The 21,200-nt window shown below is 38.2% G+C and overlaps 1 protein-coding gene and 1 pseudogene across 3 annotated transcripts in view; both read left to right on the forward strand.

The window, feature by feature from the left end:
* PRKG1 (protein kinase cGMP-dependent 1) overlaps positions 1-21,200 on the forward strand; it is a 1,130,349-nt gene that overhangs the window by 836,213 nt on the left and 272,936 nt on the right. For all 3 annotated transcript variants that reach the window (XM_019738600.2, XM_019738591.2, XM_019738608.2), the window contains exon 5: positions 862-925. In XM_019738600.2, coding sequence (XP_019594159.1) covers positions 862-925 — 64 coding nt within the window. The remainder of the gene's footprint in view (positions 1-861; positions 926-21,200) is intronic.
* LOC109450733 (G protein pathway suppressor 2) lies at positions 14,044-15,111 on the forward strand (annotated as a pseudogene).

A 21,200-nucleotide genomic window follows, 5' to 3' on the forward strand; every position in this document is an offset into this window, starting at 1 on the left:
CAGCAGTTTTTCATTTGCTGGTCAATGAGGAAAAATAAGAGAAGAGGATGAAAAGAACAAAATTAACATTTTTCAGTGTCTACTATGAGTGTCTGGCTCTTTACCCTGTTTGATCTGATCCTTATAACTGTCCTAGGAAGCATTCTCACATCCACACTTGCATAATTTTATTTAAAACATGTTATTGAGTTGTTATATGTAAATCACTGAAAATACAGGGGTTAAACAAGACAGATGTTATTTTTGTGGAGTTTTAATTCTAGCAGGGAAGATGCCCAGTAATAAATATCCCATTACCGAATTACAGTTGTCGTAAGGGATGAAAGAGTTCACAATAGGAGTCCCTGATCTAGCGGGGGTGGGATTGGGAGAGTAGGGAGATTCCAACATTGTTGAATGAATGATTGCATGTCTGAATGTATCACCATCAATCAAGCTGTGTCCTAAAGAATGAGTAGCAGTTGTCCTGTAAAAAATTGTGTGTGTGCGCGTGCGTGTGCTTGTGTGTGTGTGTGGGGGGGGGGAGGGACTCAGAGAGGGAGTTGGAACTGCAAGGAGTCTGATGACAGTAGGCTGATAAGGGAGAGAGTGTTTTTTTCCCATTATAGCGGAGGCATTCAAGGTCACACAGATAAATGTAAGTAGGATTTGATCGTGATGCTGTCCAACCCCCAAGTTCTTTCTACTACATGTCTTTTCCCTGTTAGTCATCAAATCACACTTACGTTATTGCTTTGATTTTCATTTACAGATTCTTTGCTGTGAAATGCTTTTGCATTTTCATTCAGACATATTGATGTTTTATTTATGAAAGTAAATTGCTATTCATGCCTTCAGCATCATCTCTATTTTATTTTTCAGCGTTCCAACATTCCAGAGCCTTCCTGAAGAGATCCTCAGTAAGCTTGCTGATGTCCTTGAAGAGGTAATTGTTTTTAACCCTTGAACTTTTCCAGAGAGGACCCAGCCCATCAGAGCTGTGTAATAACAAATTAGAAACTGCAGGGAGACCTTTAAAATAGTTTAAAGCTCTGGGATGCGTTTTATTCGGCTTCAATGAAAAGCAGCTCAGCTGACATTTATACATAGTCAGAAATGTGCAAATCAACTATAGAATGAGGAAAACTTCATTGTGGCAAATACAATGTTACTTTGACTTCCAAGGATGGGAGATTACTTATTTCTCTTATTTTAATCAGTATAAGGCAAGAGAGTGTAGTAACTGCCACTCTGAAGCTTCAGATCAGCAATTTTACAACAGGAATTAGCAGTTGGGTACATATTTTACACACATAATTTTATGACTGAATGTGAAAGTGTCACTGTTACTTATTTTTCTCTGAACCTGTAAAGCACAAAAATATTGAAGCATGAGACAGAGGAGGTTTACACAAGCAGAGGCTTGAATGAGCACAAGTGCATAGGGTCTCTGGTACCTATAGAGACAAGGAAGGCGGGAAATCTGGGCACACGTGCAGGTAGGTGGTTGGAGGAGTGGTTTTCCACAGAAAGCCTGTTCTGGTATCTTCTATTTCCTCAGTGATCTAGAAAGCAAGGTTATCAACTGAGAATGAGGATTAAGTAGAGGTATGAGAAGTTTGAGGATGGAGGAGCAGTTATGAGAAAAAATGGCAGAGTAAATGGACTAAGACAACACAACATGGTTGCCAGGCATCATTCAGGACTCACTTGATGTTAACAATCCCAAATCTAAGTTAAACAAGCAAGGGAGACTTTATTTTAGACCGGTAATAGGGGAGACAGATCAAACTCAACTCTGCTGGAACCAGAGATGGGGGGATTTTTAAGTCCTAAATGAACTAGTGGGCAAGTACTCCAGTAGGGAGGAGGTTGGTCAATGCCATTAGGTCATCTGTGTTTGCGAATTATCCCTTCTGGAAGTTAGGCTCTTACCCTTCCACAGAGACTGAGAGATAGAAACCTTATATCCTTGTATGATTACATTTCTACGGGATGGCTTCTGGGTCCTTGAGAGAGACATTCTTGAGCTGTACAACCACCAAAGCCTGGGAAAAGTTTTGCATCTTGAAGAGGCAGATTAAAAGATTATGTAAGGTGCCAGATGGGTACTTGACTTATCAGGGGGAATCACTTCATAGACTGTGTAGATAGATGCCTGACCACTGTGCTGTACACCCGAAGCTGATGTAGAGTAATATTGAATGTCAACTATAATTAAATATCTATCTATCTGGTCATAGGATGTAAAGTACAGCATAGGGAATATAAACTCAGGGAATAACCCCCCCAAGTCTGCTACCCATCTATATACAATGTCAGATGGGTAGTAGACTTGGGTGGGTTATCACTTTTTGAGGGTTGTAAATGTCTAATCATTATGATGTTTTGTACACCTGAAACTAATATACAAAAATAAAATTTTAAAAAAAGAGTTTACAGTTGCAAACTTTTAAAGTAAAGAAAAGGGAGAGCAGGAGCCTAAGAGTCAGGAAGAAGCCTGTCTAAAGTTTAGTCAAGCTGAGGGGTGGGTGTGTGTGTGTGTGTTTGTGTGTGTGTGTGTTTCAGCCCCATTTGTTTGCCTGGATTCAGATGTCAAGTAGGCAGATACTTAGATTTAACCAGGATTAGTATTTTGCCAGAAAAAAAAAAAAGAAAGAAAAGAGTACCTGAGGGAGGCAATAGGAAGTTGAGGGTACCTGAAGAAAGGATTACAATGATTGACTTGGAATTAAACTGGGGAAGGGGGAGCGGAGTCTTGGAAGAAGCATGGGCCAGTGAGAAATTGTAAGATCAATGGATTTTAGTTTCACGAGGTTGAAGGATTTTTGGAGTTGTGCTATATAGTTGGGGTGAACTGGGAAGATACTGAAAATGTTTTTGTCTCCAGGTACTAACTATGCCAGTAATTCTATAATCTATAGAACTTCCAAGTTTCATATAGACAAATACTCAATTTGAGGCTTATCGAAGGAAACTTCCCTATGATTTATTGGTCTCCCTTATCTTATATCTGAACACAAAGTAAAGCAGAAATTACATTTGATTCCTACATTCAAATACAAAAAATTCATGAGAAAAAATACTGACTATATTTCTCTCAAAATGTGCTGACCACTGTATGTGAAATCTCTGTAAATGTAAAACTACATTTCCCAGTTTTTTGCTTTTCTTGTTGAATACACTGAAGACCTCTCTGATGACCTTTTTCTTCCTTTTTTTTTTTTAACAAAATTAACTAAAGTACAAATTTACTAGTTCCAATCAAGCCTCTAAAAGAAAAAGAAAATCCTTTAATCATTTTCTTTCTTTTTCCACAGCTGTGAAAACATTTGCTATGTTCTACAAAAACAATAGCAATAGCTCCATAAATAATTCTGACTAAAGAAATATTTTAGTATTTTACGTCAGATTTTCTAATCAGAAGATGCTTTAATTTATGTTTGGATTCTGTGAGGCACAGTATAATCTATACCAATGCCACATGAAAATGGGAACAGATGATTAAGTGCCCACACACTTTGTTTTGAGGACATAAAAATGAAATAAATAGACAAAATGTAAAGTAGACAGATAAATATACTACCCAGTGCATGAAAATGTTCAACTAACGTTGAATAAACAAGCACAATGAGAAATAAATTCGATTAAATTATGTATCAGATAGTGCGAAGCAGGTTTGGAAGAACACAAGCAATACCCATGTCATATGGCATTAAAGGGAAACGGGCTTGCATAATTATTGGGCTGTCTTTCTTTCTACAAATAGCCTCAAGAAGATGAAAGAATCCCAGATTATTTTGAAAGGCAAGCAGTATTATAGCATTCAGTAAAGAAGTTTCAGCAGCCTTGTTTGTTTGACAAATATTTATGGAGTAACTGCCATGTGCCAGCAATCGTTCTGAGCTCTAGGGATTCAGGGTCCTGTTCTCCCATAGCATATGTTCCAGAGGAAGGCACAGACCAGAAGGTCCAAAGGAAAATAGCGTAGAGTGATAAAGCCACTCTGTATTGCGTTACAAACGGGAGACCTGTTTGCGGAGGTGATATTTCACCCGAGATCTAAATGCAGCTATGAGGTACCATGTGTACCAAGCAAAGGGAAAAGCAGGCATAAGGTCCTAAAAAATAAATGAGTTTGCTGTCCTTAAGGAACAGAAGGAAGGTTTATAGTGAGGTAAGATGAGGCTTGAGAAAATTAGGCAAGGACAGATGGCAGAGGGTTTTGCTACCCTGTTTCCCCAAAAATAAGACCTATCTAGACCATCAGCTCTAATGCATCTTTTGGAGCAAAAATTAGTATAAGACCCGATCTTATTTTACTATAAATAAGATCGGTCTTATATAATATAATATAACATAACATAACATAACATAACATAACATAACATAACATAGCATAATATAATATAAGCATTTGCTATGTTCTACAAAAACAATAGCAATAGCTCTATAAATAATTCTGACCATAGAAGTATTTTAGTATTTTACGTCAGATTTTCTAATCAGAAGATGCTTTATGTTTGGATTCTGTGAGCCACAGTATAATCTATACCAATGCCACATGAAAATGGAAACATATGATTAAGTGCCCACACACTTTGTTTTGAGGACATAAAAATGAAGTAAATAGACAAAATGTAAAGTAGACAAATAAATAATATTATATATAATATAATATATAAGCATTTGCTATGTTCTACAAAAAGAATAACAATAGCTCTATAAATAATTCTTATATAATATAAGACAGGGTCTTATATTAATTTTTGCTTCAAAATATGCATTAAAGCTGAATGTCTGACTACATCTTAATTTTTGGGAAACAGGGTAGTCATGATAAGAAGTTTGTTTTTTATTCTAACTGCAATGTTTAGATTTAGAGGGTTTTAAGTAGTAAAGGGACATGACCAAAGTTGTATTTTAATAGCATCTCTCTGGCTAGTGTGAAAAGAATGGATTATAGAGGAGCAGACCAGTGAGAATGCTACCACAAAATAACCCACGTGAGGGTGGGTGGTTTGTATGTAGATTGACTTTCTTATTGACTGTTTCATTTCTTATATTAATTATAAAATAATACTTCTAGCATAAGAGGGAAACAAAAAGAAAGAATAGGGACAAGGGAGGCAGAGACAGAGAAATAAAGTGTGACCAGATAGAAAGCGGAATAAGCATAATGCTATTGATAAAGTGATCAAGGAGGGTATATATGACTGGAGGAAAAATATATGATACTTGGGGCATCCTATTCTAGAGCTGAAAAAGCCTCCTTTATATGAGTCATTTCTGCTGTTGCCCAGCCCAGCCCCTACCTACTCCCCTCTGTAATTTCCAGTGTGGATGTACCCATTTGTGTGTGCTTCCCTATGAGATTATGAAACAAAATAATATCCTTATTTTTAGTGGATCAGTTTTGTGCCCTGTTCTCCCTTTCCTTTACATCACATGGTAGAAATATTTCCTTTGTATGTTGAATTTCTCAGGAATTGTTTTCAGGAACATACAGAAGGTTTCCCTAGTCCTTTTGAGAACTGTGTATGTGTGTAGCTCTGAAGAGGCTCTTGGTGAAAGACTGATCCAGATCGTCAAGCATAGTATCCAAATATTTTCCTCGGTTGTGTTTTGCAAGACAAGTTGAAATAATTACTTGATTCTCTAAATATCCACCTTCATTGTCACCATAGTAGGTTCTTCTCCCCTATATGACTCAAGTCTAAATAAATATCAGATTATTTTGAGAGCTCCAGATATGATTTGCTAGAGAAGCCATTTTACAGTTTGTAAAACATAAGATAATTTTTAGGTACATGTAAGAAATAGCAAGCTCTGACTTAATAAACTAGCTTCATTAACCTCTATATTAGTCCATAATTATAGTTAAATATGTATTGAACTTAATTAGTCAAGTATTGGAATCTATTTTGATGGCCTAGTAAATACTGGTGGTTAAAGGAAAAGAACTGAGAAATTATGAGATAGGATCTAATCTCCTCTTTCTTACTATAACAACCTCACACACTTTCCTTCTTCTTTTATGAACACATGGTTAGTCACTACAGTTGAATTACACTTTTCAAATGGATGAAACAACCCTTGGCTGTTCTTCAGCTGAGAAATAGCTCCTTTTAATGATTACCTACTCAAATACAATGGAAACATGTCACTGTGAATAAATCCAGTGTCTAATATATATCCAAATATCAGGACTGTGTTAACATCTTTAAAGAAAATGACAAATAGAAACTTTTTTATATAGAGAAGAGGAGCAGAAATTAACATTATGTCACAAAGAGTGCTTGAAAATTAATTTGGGTAGGAGTTATGCTTTCACTCATGAGGATGATGAGGTTTAGATAACTCAAGGAAAACTATAGTTTAGTGAAAATGCAAGATTGAAGAACCAAATTTAGCCGACAAATTATTTTTCACCACTTGGTATAGCCCATTTTTCTTCTATGTGAATAGAAGTGGGGCACTGCTTCTGTATTTAAATCTCCTGATTTTTAAATGGAAAATAAATCATACCAAAACTGTTTATTTACTTATATTGAAATATGTTTCATGTACGGTTTTCTCATTAAAACATTGGATTTGGCAATCTCAAAATTAAAAAAAAAAAACACCTTTGTGTTTCACCAGCTTTTTAAGAGCTCTCTAACTTTGGGTCTGCAATATTTTATGATTGGATCTTGGACACTTTTGAGCCTAAATAATGAGTTTTTCTGGTTTGCGTTCCTGAATGGTGCATTTATTTATTTTTTTGTTTTTTGGATATTTAAACTATTATGGCCCTGACAATGTCTTAGACAAATAACATTCCTCAGACTTCTTGAATTGCTAGGAGGGACATGATGAGAAACTAAAACTAGACAGAAAAAAAGGCAAGGAGAGGACATTTTCAACTTACCATTGCTTGATAATATGGTAGGAAGCAAATATCAGATTACATAGTCCAGGGGCCATCATTGGAGGAGGTTAATGTAACAGAGACACTCCTCACTGCAAGGTCCAGCAGTGCTGATTAAATATTTCATTATTTTAGCTGTGCAACTGTTCACTGGTGTTACCGTATCTTGTTGACGTCTTCCCAGATTCCTTTGCATTCTCTCCAGTTGTGAGTAACACAGTGGAAAGCCTACATTTGATTGAGTTATTGGAGAACTGTGAAGCTCTCTCTTTTTATCACTCTACACAGGCCTAGAGTCTTTAGGAAAGAAACTGATTGAGTTGACAGGAACATGATTAGTTTTCTTTGAAATTTGTTATGACTAAACTTTTTCTCCCTTTCGTTTAAGTTTGGCTCTTGTTATTCAAAGCCAGACTGGAGGGAATTCAAAGAACCTATTCTTTCTCAATTGCTTTTGGCCTAAAGAACTCTGAATTTGACATTTAACTGTCTGTTTTGCTTTCCCTGGATTCTTTTGGGTCTTCCCTTCTGTGAGGCAAATGGCTGCTTTTGAAGGGGAAAAACTTGGGTGATACGCATGCACATGTATGTGTTGTGGCAGGGTACAGAGATTAAAAAGTAAAGATAAAACTGTTTAACATTAATATCTTTATATCTTATTCTATTATAGAAGTAAATGTGGGAGAACATATTGTAAATATATATATATATATATATATATATATATACAATAAGGGACTTGTGTTAGAGTTCCCGGAGAAACAGAAGGAATAGGATGTGTGTGTGTGTGTATGGGTGTATGTGTGTGGAGAGGGAGAGCGGAAGAGCGAGGGAGAGATTTACTTTAAGGAATGGCTCGTATGATTATAGAAGCTGCCAAAGTTCAAAATCTACAGAATGGGCTGGCAGACTGGAGACCACAGAAGAGCTAGTGTTGTAGTTCAAGTCCAATGGCTATCTGCTGGCAGAATTCCTTCTTGTTTGTTTTACTAAGACCTTTAATAGATAGGAAGAGTTCCGTGCATAGTATGGAGAGTAATCTGCTTTACTCAAAGTCCATTATTTAAATGTAAGTCTCATCCACAAAAATACCTTCACAGAACAATCCAGACTCATGTTTAACCAAATATCTAGGCACCATGGCCCAGCTAAGTTGACACATAAAATTAACCATCATAGGACTTGTATCTAGAATATATAAAGAATATTTACAACTCAATAATAAAATAATAAGTAATTCAGTTTTAAAATGAGAAATAACTTGAGTAGATAGTTCTCCAAAGGAGATATACAAAACCCAATAGGTACATGTAAAAATGTTAACATTAATTGTCATTAGGGAAATAAAAATAAAGACCGTAATGACCTCCCTGTTCGTACCCACTAGGATAACTAGAATAAAAATGATAGGCAACAACAATTGTTGGCAAGGATGTGGAGGAATCACAACGATCATATATTGCTAGTGGGATTGAAAAAATAGGGCAAGTTCTTTGTTAAAACAGTTTGAAAACTCCTCAAAATGTTAAACATAGGGTTACCATGTGACCCAGAACCCAAGAGAATTGAAGACATATGTCCACACACACACACAAAAAAAATGTACAAGAATGTTCATAGCATTATTCATAATAGCCAAAAACTAGAAATAAGCCAAGTCTACATCAACTGATGAATGGATAGATAAATGTCATATACTCCTACAATGGAATACTATTTGGCTATAAAAAGGAGTGAAGTACTGATACATGCTACAACATGGATGGCCTTTATATATTATGCTAAGTAAAAGTAAAATGCCACATAGTGTATTATTATGTTTACATGAAATATCCAGAATGGGCAAATCTATAGAGGCAGAAAGGAGATTAGTGGTTTCTAGAGTTGAAAGGATGAGGGTGAATAGGGAATGGCTACTAATAAGTATGGATTACTTTTTAGGGTGATGGAAATAATCTAAAATTAGATTTTTGTCATGGTTGCTCAAAGATGTGAACATACCAAAACTATTGATTTGTATACTTAAATGGGTGAATTTTGTAATATGTGAATTATATCTTAAGAAAACTGTTAACAGAGAAGTAAATATGGCACTTGAGTCTAGTTGTGATAACTTCACTGAAGAAAACATTTGGGGTTATAAGGAGAATGGGTACCGGAGGGCTTTGATCAGGTAGGATTGTAACAAGATGGAGTCACATGTTGTTCTTTGAGGGCCCCACTGACATAACACCATTTAGCTGAGAATTCAGTGATGGGTAGAAATTTTCAGGGGAGGGGTGGGAATGGACAAGTAGGAGAGAGGAAGGGAAGCACTTTTTTGGAAGAAGGAAAGCATTATATGAAGGCATAGAGTTTAGAAGGAAAAAATAATGGTTTCTCTATTTGTATCCAATGAAAAAGGGTACATCTTGATCTAGAACTTGATCTATAAGCATTTAGGTAATCGTTCTCACCCTGAACTTTCTACCTCTTTATTTTCTTTTTTCATTTGATTAATTGATCGATTGATTGATTGAGGTAACATTGGTTAATGGCATTATATAAGTTTCAGGTGTAGAACATTATAATTTGGTATCTGCATATACTGCATGCTCACCATCAAAAGTCTAGTTTTGCATATTTGTATGACCTATTCCACATTGTACAAAATATTCAGTTTTTCATTTTTCAACTTATATCACCTGAGTTGAACCCGTGGTTCTACACCTGAAAAAGACCCAAAATATTTCACCAGGTTGGAATAATGGATGGAATCCACTAAGGTGAGGTAACTGGAGAAGTTTAGAGTTATGCACACATACACACACACACACACACACACACACACACACACACACACAAATCCGGAAATATAAGATGGTAAAGACATGGTGGAGTATAGGCAATATTGCTGGAAACAATGGAATAAAACAATTGAAGTAACTTAGAAATTTGCCCTGGAAAATACTTTGGGGGAGAGTATTAGATTTCTTTTTAACTTAGTAGACTTATTTTATGGGTTAGAGGATGGAGAGCTCCATTTCTAAAAACAGACTTTGGACATACTATTTAACCCATCATTTATGAATGTCTCATTTACGAATGGGGATAATAGCAGTTTCTGCCTCTTGCAGTATTGCTGTGGGTCATAAATTGTATAACTAATATAAAATCATTAATTTCAGATATTGACCAGTGTTTACCAACTCCTTTCACATACTGGCACACATAGAAAATATTTATCCTACATACATACTGAGATTAACAAATGAAACTCCTTACAGCTGGAAGTGACGGGTCAAAGGTTTGGCTGTCCTGAGTCCTACCAGGCTCTCCACCTGGAGGGCTGATTAGGCATTTGGTAAGGTCTGGAGACATCTATGGTTTTTACAAGGTGGGGTGAGAGTAGGTAGAAGCCAGGATGCTGCTAAACATTCAGTAATGCATCGGACAGTGCCACAAAAATCATCCAGCCCCGAATGTTAATAGTACAGAGACTGAGAAGTCTGCCATAGTCCATAGAGGTGACACCACTTGATAAACTGCTAAAAATATAAAGAAAAGAAAATAGGGTTATATGGTAAAGAGTACCAGGGACAGGTGGACTACATTAGCCAGGGTGCTTAGGTAAGTTATCTCTGAAGAGATGACTTTGAGTTGACAGCCATGCAAATATCATGGATGGCAAAACATAGTACAAAATGTTAAGTATTAACAGAAATGACACATATTTTTAAAGCTGCAGTGTAGAAGATATGTAGGTAGGATGTTGTGAATACTTACGTGTTGATTTGGTGCTTGAATAATACTGACTTTTTTGGCATCAGCCTAACTCTTAGATTCTGTGTAATTACATTCTCAGCTTAGACCTTTCTAGTTCTCAGCCTCAATCATTTTCGCATCTTCCCCTATAGGGAATTCCTTCTCCTATATCTCCTAGATCAATTTAGTTATCATGATATGGAAGGGATAAGTGCTTGTTCATTGCTTTAAATGTCTCTAGTTTAGTGAAGATTTACCTCTTTAGATTGTTAAGTTCCTTAGAGTGAAGAACTATACTGATATCCCCTCCCCACTGGGTACCTGTAAGCAGTTGAGAAAAATCAACAATAATACTTATTAATACTAACTCTGTGCCATTCTAAGGACGTGTGTTTAATACCATCCAAGATAAATACTACTGCTTTTACTCTTCCCAATTTATAGCTGGGGGAACTGAGGCCCAGGGAGGTATTTTACCCCACCTCGTCTGACATTGGAAACAACACCTTTTATTACTATGCACTATTGCATCATAAAAATTTGGGAATGAATGAAAAACAAAACAAAATATTTCCCCCACCCCCACTCTTTCTTAAATTTAGGCATCTCCTTTTGAAAATGTTTACTTGTCTTTTTTTTTTCCTTTTTCCCCTGGGAGATTTTTCCCAGTCAGCATTTTTAATTTGTTATGGTAGGAATCCATTTTATGCTATCTACAAGCTCCTAAACAAGGCTTTTCTAGTGATTTTATCACCAGAATATGTATGCTTTGCTCCATGCTGCCTGTAATTCATTAAAATGTATGTGTTCTGCAAATAGGAAACCAATCTGTAATAAATCGGCTTTCTAGAAACCATTCATAGAAAGGGCTTGAAATGGTTGCTACATAAGAATTTGTAAACCTGCATGGTTACTTGTGACTTGCTGTCGTTTATGGGGTTTGGAAAGAGTGAATTTGCACAAAACTATACATTAGTGGCCTGCCTTCAGCATATGTGTGGGATCCCCTTTGCAAAATGCCATTTGATGGTGTTGGATCAATTGTGATTAGTCTCAAATTCCTCTTACAGAGCACAGTGGTAAACACCCTGTCTGAACTAGACATACTGCTCTGGTGAAAAGAAAGCATGAACGAAGATTTTCAACTTTTTTTGTTGTTGTTGTAATCTGAGGCATCTTTGTAGCCGCCAAAAAATCTAGTTCAGGGGCTTGTATACAATAGGCACCAAAGACAGAAATCAGTTAAGAATAGAAGCTTACTTGTGCTTACAACATACCAGGAAGAAGTTAAGATAAGAAAACCAGTTGGTCTTTCAGTTTTAGTCACAACATACAAAGCTTGTCTGTGATAGAGTTGTCAAAACAGCTCAGAGCAGGGGCTAATGCCGGTGTTCAGTTCCAGGCCTTCCATGGCCTTTGGCTACATGTCCCCCTGGAAATCTGCAGCAAGGCAACCTCACACCTGCTTGCAGAGAAGGAATCATGCCCTTTCTTAGGGATGTGGCTGCAAGGCTGTTTCCTGGTAGATAAGGCTCTAAAGCAGGGCAGGCAGTGTTTCAGGCATGAACAGTCGTCAAGTGTCAGTCAATAATAATAAGGAGGGAATTGTGACTGGCCCAGGCTTTCGTGAGATTGCAGCTGCATGAGAGAGGTCTTCTGGGTGTCACATCCTGTGTGTTCCCTTAATTATTATGAGATGCTATACGTGAGCTTCTCTTAGCTCTCTGGGAAGAGCTACCACTCTCTTTTGTTGCTTCCATCTAAAATTTAATTATTGTTTATTATTTTAATAAAGGTAACATGGTATTTCTTGTAAATAGGCTTTCAGTGTAACATTATTCTGCTGGTTCTCTTTGCTTTGTGTGATGTTGTGCAAATTAGTTTATATTTACGTGAATCATTAATTATTGTGGGCATGAGAGCAGTGGGCTTCCCCTGACTCCTCTTTCCTCTTCCAAACATGTTTTAGAGACCAAGTCTTATTTATTTATTTATTTTAAGAAGCTTACCCTGACTAACTCTGCTTTATAGCTTCTTGTTTGTTGTTCCCTTAATTCCTTTGTACAGTTTGTACTTCAAAGCCATATTCTTGCTCCTGTGTTACCTGTTTCCAATTTTCTGTAAGTCCCTTAAGGGGAGGCTGTGTCTCAGCTTCTATCGCAGTTTCCAGCGTACTAAGGATTTGCATTAGAATTATGTCTGACACTAGCTATATATATTATTATTAATTAAAAGTCCATATTTCACATTAGTATTTACTCTTTGTGTTGTCCAATTCTATGGGCTTTGATAAATGCATATTAGCATGTATCCATCATTACAGCATCGTACAGAACAGTTTCACTGCCCTAAAAATCCCGTGCTTCACCTATTTATTCATCTGTCTCTCCCTCTCTCAGAGCCCCAGGCGACCATTGATCTTTTTATTTTTGCCTTTTCCAGGATGTTATATAGTTGGAATCACATAGTATGTAGCTTTTTCAAATTGTCTTCTTTCACTTAGCAATATGCATTTAAGATCCCTCTGTGTCTTTTTGTGGCTTGATCACTCATTTCTTTTTATCACTGAACAATGATCCATCGTATGGGTACCACAGATGTTTATCCATTCATTTATTGAAGTACATCTTGGTTGCTTCCAATTTTTAGCGATTATGAATAACACAGCTAAAAACAACAACAGAAAAATTTGTTGAATGCATAGTCTAAGTAGGTTTTCAATAGATATGTGTGGCATGAGTGACTCAGTGAATGAAACATAACTGTTTGGTTTCACATTTGGCTGCTATCACCATAAATGGAATGCAGATGTGTCAGGATAGGGGGCATGCATTCTGAAATATAAGAGTCCATGACTACTCCCTGATGATATATTATAAAGGTTGCTGATGGGGAATCTCCAAGGATCCCAAATCAAGGTGGAAGACAGAAGTGTGGGAGCCAATGGGTGGAAGATCATGGGAAAGGAATAAGACTTAACATTTCTTCGAACGCCTCCTTCTTCTCCATTATCCATCCCAGGGAGATATAACAAAGGCCAAAACTTTGGATGAATACGCTAAAGAAGAGGAAAACTATTATAAAGAAAGGATTTTCACTTTCCAGTATAATTTCTCCAGCAGACAGCTGAACTTTTGTCGATTACTATTCTCAACAAAGAGATAAATGCCTGTAACAGCCATCTTCCCAGTTTCCTACACTGGTAGTTTAGTACTTGTCTTTGTCTCCCAATCAACAACTTTATGGTGCACATGCCTTCTCTCTCTTTATTTAGTTCCTTCCTATAGAATACAGATAGTGACTCTATGTATGTATGTATGTATGTATGTATGTATGTATGTATCTACCTATCATCTATTTAAACTATTTAAATTTGGCCCTGTTGTTGGATGTGACACAGCAGCTAAGACATGGAGAAAGTGAAGAGAACGTGGGCCCGGTCCAAGGTCTGGCAGTCAGTGATAGAGCCAGGTGCCCATCTCCCGAGTGCCCCCAAAAGTATTAGGCCTGCACTGCTGGAGTGGCCCCAACTTACAAGGCCATGGCCACGGTGTTGCGCTGGCACTTCATAACGGAGCAGGGGTGCCTGTGGCAGGAAGAAGAAGAGATGGACAAGATGATGGAACAGATGAAGAAAGAGCAAGAGAGAAGGAAGCAAAAGGATATAGAAGAGAGAATATCGCTAGAGGAAACCAAGGAACAAATCCTAGCGTAGCAGGAGAAGCTTTTGGTCCTGTAGGAAAAGAAGACCCAGCTTTTCCTGCAGCTCACAAAAAGTCTTACAGGAGGAAGAAAAAGGGAGGTAAAGGGAGCCGAGTGACCTGACCACTGTGACATCTGCTGCATATCAGCAGAGCCTGACCATTCAGTTCACACAGAAACTCACCTCCTAATCATGTAGTGGGACCATGGAGGACATAGTTGCCCAAGCACCCTCATGGCAGCTGACAAAGCCAAGCAGATGTTTGGACCTCAAGTGCTTAGGACCTGGTGCTATGTGGGCTCAGTAGCTGCTTTCGCAGGGACCCCAGAGAATGGGCAATGCTGAAGCAGCTCAGGTGGCACCTATGGGCCTCTGCCTCCCTGTAGGCATACATAGCCAGCCTGTAGTTCTAGTCAACAGCTCAGATGCCTTCTGTGTTTCCTGCAGTTCAGTACCTGTCCCAGGCATAGTCACAGCCCTATGCAGGGCACTGCCACTTTCAGCCCACCCAGACAGGGTTCCTCTAGCCTGGCAGTGCCCTGTCCTTGCAAAAGCAGATGGATCATGCTAGTCAGCAGACTGGCTTCTCTGACTCATTCCCCATTGCCCCATGCACCCCCAAGGTCTGCATCTAGCCCCTGGACTCCTTGCCTTTCCCTAGCTCCCTGTACTGATGCAACCAGTTGGAAAGTAAGACTTTGCAGCTACAAACCAAACTGTGCCTGGGCTTCCCTTCATCCGGCGTAGTCAGAACTGGTGATACTACCACAAGTGACCATCAGATTATATATTCCACCTCACCCCCAACCCCTGCTATGAGTGAGGGTTCCCAGTGTGTCCCAGTGCCAGGTTAATAAAATCTAGCTGCCACTGGAAAAAAAAAAAAAAGCACTTACATATACATATATATGTGTGTATGCACACATACATTTATATACCTATTTTTGTATCTCTATATTATTGTAATGTCTGTTTTTGAGTCTTGGCAACACTGTTTAATCTTGGTTCCGCAATGCACTAGGTATGTAACCTTGAAAAAGTTACTTGACTTCCCTAAGTCCCAGTTTTCTTTTCTGAAAAATTTACTAGTATCTATATCATAAGACTCTTCATTTTTTGACACATTTTTCCTTATTAACCCTAGAAGCTTTTTGTCAATTCTTTTGAATTTTCCACATAGACAGTCATGTACTTTGTGAATAAAATATTTTTTTCTTCCACATCTGTATACTTTTTTATTACCCTGTCTTAATGCATAACCTAGGACTTCCAGTATGATGTTGAACAGAAGTGGTGAGATAGAGCATTCTCGTCTGTTCCCCACCTATGGGAAAACATTTAGTTTCTCACTAATCAGTATGCTTTTAACTGTAGATTTCTCTATTCCTAGATTACTGAGAGTTTTTATCATGGCTGTTGTATTTTGTAAAATGCTTTTCCTATATCTATTGATATGATCATATTATTTTCTTCTTTAGCGTGCTGATATGATAGATTATAATAATTGATTTCTGAACATTGAACAAGCCTTGAAACTGGGATACATTTCACTCGGTCATGGTATATAATTTTTCAATACACATTGCTTGATTCGATTTGTTAATGTTTTGTTGAAGGTTTTCTTTTTCAGTAAGTTCACCTTTTTTTTTTTTTTTTTTTTTTTTAAGGGGGACAGGACTTTATTGGGGAACAGTGTGTAATTTCCAGGCCTTTTTCCAAGTCAAGCTGTTGTCCTTTCAATCTTAGTTGTGGAGGACGCCGTTCAGCTTCAAGTTGTTGTCCTTTCAGTCTTAGTTGTGGAGGGCGCAGCTCAGCTCCAGGTCCAGTTGCCATTGCACCGTCCCTTGCGGGAGTCGAACCGGCACCCTTGTGGTTGAGAGCCCACTGGCCCATGTGGGAATCAAACTGGCAGCCTTCAGAGTTAGAGCATGGAGCTCCAACTGCCTGAGCCACCGGGCCGGCCCTTGTTGAAGGTTTTTGTATGTTAGTATCCGGGAGCACTATATATGCATGCAGAATTGGCTCATGCAGTTATGGAGCCTGAGCTGTCCCACAACCTGCTGTCTATAAGACAGAGTTACAGGAAAGCTGGTGGTGTAATTCAGGCCAAATACGAAGACCTGGGGTGGGGGTGGGGGCAATGGTATAGATTTCAGTCTTGGTCTCAAGGCCTCAGAACCAGGAGTGCCGAGAACAGGAGAAGATTGATGTCCTGGCTTAAGCGATAAGACGAGAAGGGCCAAATACTTTTTCCCTCCACTGTTTTGTTCTGTGCAAGCCCTCAACCGATGAGATGATGCCTCCTCCTTCCCTCCCACCCCCTCCACATTGGGGAAGACAAACTGCAATACTGAATCCACTGATTCAAATGCAAATTTCATCCAGAAACACCATGAAGACACACCCAGAAATAATGTTTAGCCCATATCTGGGCATCCTGTGATCCAGTCACGTTGGCAGATAAAATTAGCCATCACAGGTGATACGGTGTGAAGGGAAGGGGATTTATTTTATAGACCTATTATTAGGTGTCTGTCTTTTAAGACCTGAGTTAGGTATTTCCCTTCCCCTATATCAGGCTAGAGAGAGCTGGAGTTGAATATTTTCTTCACCCAGGTTGGTTCATCTTTGGTTAAAACCCCTTTTAGGCTCTAGTAAAATAGTTTCCCTTCCATCCAGGCCTTGTTAAAGAGAACAGAGAGCTCTGATTATATTTAAATAAAAATGATTCCTTTTCCTCTTTCCCTGAGAGAAGCACTGGGAAAATAGAAGATAGAAGCACTTCTATCTTCAGAGTGAGAACCTGTCTATACCGGCTGTAGCTGGGGGCTTCTGCTCCTTGGAGGGGGCCTGTGAATCTCTGTGTCCCCATGGGTCTCCTGTTTCCAGGGCAGCTGTTTGTCCCATGGCCTCAGTTTTTTGACGGCTCTAAGAAAAGTTACTGGTTTTTAGTTCAGCTGTTTTCTTGTGGGGATGAGAGTGGTGATCTCTAAGCTCTTTACATGTTAGACTGGAGACCACTGTTGTTTCATATTAAATGTAATATCCATATAAAGCACTTAGCACAAAGTAAGGATATCGTGTTAGCTGTTACTATCATTTATTATTCGTTCCGTAAAAAAATGGTCTAATAATTTAGAACACAAAAGTCAGTACATCTCTCTGAGCATATTAGAAAAAGTATTTCTGTACAGAAGAAAAGGTGTAGGGAAGGAATTTACTATGGTCAGAAGTCTGCAGCAATCAGAATTACAGGGTGACACTGGTATGAAGAGCAAATCCGAACTGAAAGCTGGTCCAGAGAACTTGTGACAAGAAGGAACAGTGAGGACATGAAGGAAAATAGCAGAAATTAAGCTCAGAGCAGTGTCAGTTTTGGAATAGAAAAGGTAATGAGGGGGATAATAGACTCTTTGGGTGTTTGACCCATAGCAGAATTGATACAGCCAGCTTCGTCTTTTGTATTCAAAGATGGTGCTTATGATGGGTATTGCTATTTGTGCCAAGAAATGCTGTTGAACAGTTTATTCCAAGAAAGGTTGCCCTTTGGTTCACAGCTGTCGCTACTGTTTAGAACAAAGCTGTCATAGATGTGTCGCCTGCTCAACCTGTTTGCTCAGATCGAGCCTCTTCATGCCTGATTACTGTGGGTTTACTTGCTCTGTGGGCTACTGTGTTTCCCATTGGTTCAGAATTGCTACAGTGTTTGCAAAGCACCAGCAAAACGATCTTTCTGTTCTGCCTACTTGTGGTCATATCAGTTCACCATAGACTAATTGTTTAGGGCCTATTTTCCCTGAACGTTTCCTGCCTAGCATAGTTGGTGTTTTACTTATTTTTTTTTTTCTTTTATGAGTGTCACTTCTAGAAGCTCTGCTTGCTCTCAGGACCTCAAGGTCAATAATTTCGCCTCCCTTTTTAGTGTTAAGATTGATATGTACTTCTACCTGATGGTATCCCTTTAGAAAACTCATTTTATATGTATAACATAGAAAGAGCCACTCTAGCAGCCCTAGAGAAGGTCAGACTCTAACTGTACCATGAACTTTCAATCTGTGCCAGCCCTTGATTCCAGTATGAGTTTCCTAAATAGACTAGATCATATGAGTCACTTGGGGAGCTTGCTTAAAATACAGATTTCTGGACACCACCTCAAAACTACTGAAATATATCTAGGGGAGGAGCCTGAAACCTGAATTTTAAAAAGCAACTGTACCATTGTTGGTCAGGTTACAGATTGGCAGCAAAGACAACACACAACACATACATACACATGCAGACACACACATTCGCACACACACCCGTGCACATGTGCACACACATACACATTCGTTCACGTGCCCTAGAATCCCAATTAATTTAATTAAGGAAACAGAACCTCATGGAAGTGGGGTGGCTAACCCCAGTAGCAACAACGGACGCGGTCTATCTCTGCAGCCCTTCCGATGCCTCCTCCTCCGACAGACACACGACTTCTGGTGACACTTGAGACAAGTGGGAACCTGCTAGGAGTGAAAAAGTGACACTTGGTCCTGTTCCTCTCCTTTTACTATCTGGCTTCTATTATCATATGAGCAGATGTTCCCTTATAATGTTGTCATTTCCATTTAAGGTAGGGATCAGCAAACTGCCTGCTACCTAATATTGTATGGCCTGTGAGCTAAGACTAACTTTTTGTATATTTAAATAGTTGAAAAAATAAAAATAAAAATAAGACAGATAACACTTCACGCCATATGAAAATTATATAAAATTCAAATTTAAGTTTTACTGGAGGCCAGCCACACTCATTTCTTTGCTTATTGTCTGAGATTGCTTTTGTGCTGCAGGAAGAGCTAAATAGTCACAACCCAGACCCCATAGCCCAAAAGCCTGAAATATTCACCATGCGGGCTTTTACAGAAAAAGTTTCACAAGCCCAGATTTAAGGGAATGTTGACAGGTATCATATTCTCCTGGTTTGTGAAGAAAATAAAGGATCAACCAACTTCCATCCTTACGTGGTAGGAAGCAAGTGTTCCCAGGTGGTCCCAGGTGGTCCTGAAAACTCTCTGGCCTCCTGCTGTCCAGGGTCCTAGAAATAATTTCTCACGTTTAATCCTGATCTGATTGTATATTCTCTAACCTGGAAGTTCTGATACTGAGTTTGGAAACCACTGTCACAATCCATTGCCCCTACAACATCCTGGGTGATGTACATGGTCTGAAGAATTGAGGGAAGACTGACCAATTCCAACTTCTTCATTTCATAGATGCAACAATGGACTTACTTGTCAAGAAGTTAAGCCATGTGTTAACGGTATTTGCACCTGATTTTGATGTGATGGACAAGACCCCAATTCTCTGGATGCCTTTCTTTTCATTATATCATGTGTCTTAAGACAACTTCTGTTAGACAGTGGCTTTCTAAGCATACAAGTTCCTGAAATAGATGTTATTCTTCCAATGCAAATAGATGAGAAACTTCCCTTATTGAACTGGAAAGGGTTGTTTTAACTGGAAATCAGGAAGCATTCTGGGACACCTATCATCGCTTTCAGTGTCAGCTTCTTAAAAAGGGTAAGGGCCAGAAAGCTGAAGGTGGAGGAGAAAAAAAGTTAATAAAAAACAATCGTGGTGCACTCTGCTGACATTTGAATTTGTCATCTTCCTTCCAAATTAGCATGGAAGCTTTCCGTATTTGGCAAAAAAGATATGTGACTGAACTCTCACTTCTAAAGAGATATTTTAATAGTTGTTCACCATCTGAAGATGAATATCCGTAATTAGAATTTTTATCATTTTCTGTCATCATTATGGCTACTGTTATTAATCCTCAACACAGAAAGCCAAGATGCGAATGCTAGCTGTAACGAACTACGAAATCCTAATTACCATCCCCTGCTTTAGAAAAGAAGCTATTTGTAAAAGCAAAGTAGCTATTAAGAGAAGGAGGACATTATGGCTGTTTAATGTGTTGGTGATTTGGAATCACCAGCTGAAAGAATTCTGGAATGGGACCCCTGCTTTCATTCTGCTTTTTAACTAATTTAAAGGGTCCTCAGATTTGTTCCAAAGCAGTTTAGGTTACACATTGTGGACTGTGACCTCTCCAACATGACTCCCCCACTGAATTTGCAAACAGCTAATATCACTGTTTGACAACACTCAGAGATACCTCCAGCATTATTACTACTGACCCGGAATAAGAGACAATCAGTAGAAAAATGGTCATAACATTTTTCAAATGGTATGTCTGTTAGACACAGCTTGCACAAGTGTATAAAGTGGTCTAAAATATATACTCCACTATTAACTTTCTTGGTCTATTATTTTGAAATGGCAGAGAGGGAGTATTGTCCGGCCTCATCCATCGTTTAATTGCTTTAATTTGACATTCAAGGAAAATAATTGAACGGTGCGTGCCGAACTCAGTGATAAATACACTCAAAAACAGATAAAAATAATAATAGCATAGTTGTAATTGTATATACATCAAAAAGGTGAAAGAGAGAAGACTGAAACTAATTAACTTTCCATTTTACTTATCTAAATTCTGATTAATCAAATGTGACTCACTCACCAATGGCTAAATATTTATCAATGGATCAAGAATGGGCTTTATCAATAACCATAAGGCAAAGCCCTCAGACATAATATTACATTAATTTGTTTCTAACTGAAAATATTACTATATTGAAAAGAAAGGATCTGTTTCCACCCCACTTATATAATCTATTTCCCAGCATTACCTGGCTGAGATCCGAATTCTGATACAAGTGTAGAAACAGAGTAAATTAGTCTGTAAAACTATTTCCCAAACAAAATACGCTTATGAGAAATAAATAGTCATTCTGTGGTCTCCTCTTAGAGGATCCTAAAATA

Source organism: Rhinolophus sinicus, linkage group LG07 (assembly GCF_036562045.2).
Source record: "Rhinolophus sinicus isolate RSC01 linkage group LG07, ASM3656204v1, whole genome shotgun sequence".
Classification (NCBI taxonomy): Eukaryota; Metazoa; Chordata; class Mammalia; order Chiroptera; family Rhinolophidae; genus Rhinolophus; species Rhinolophus sinicus.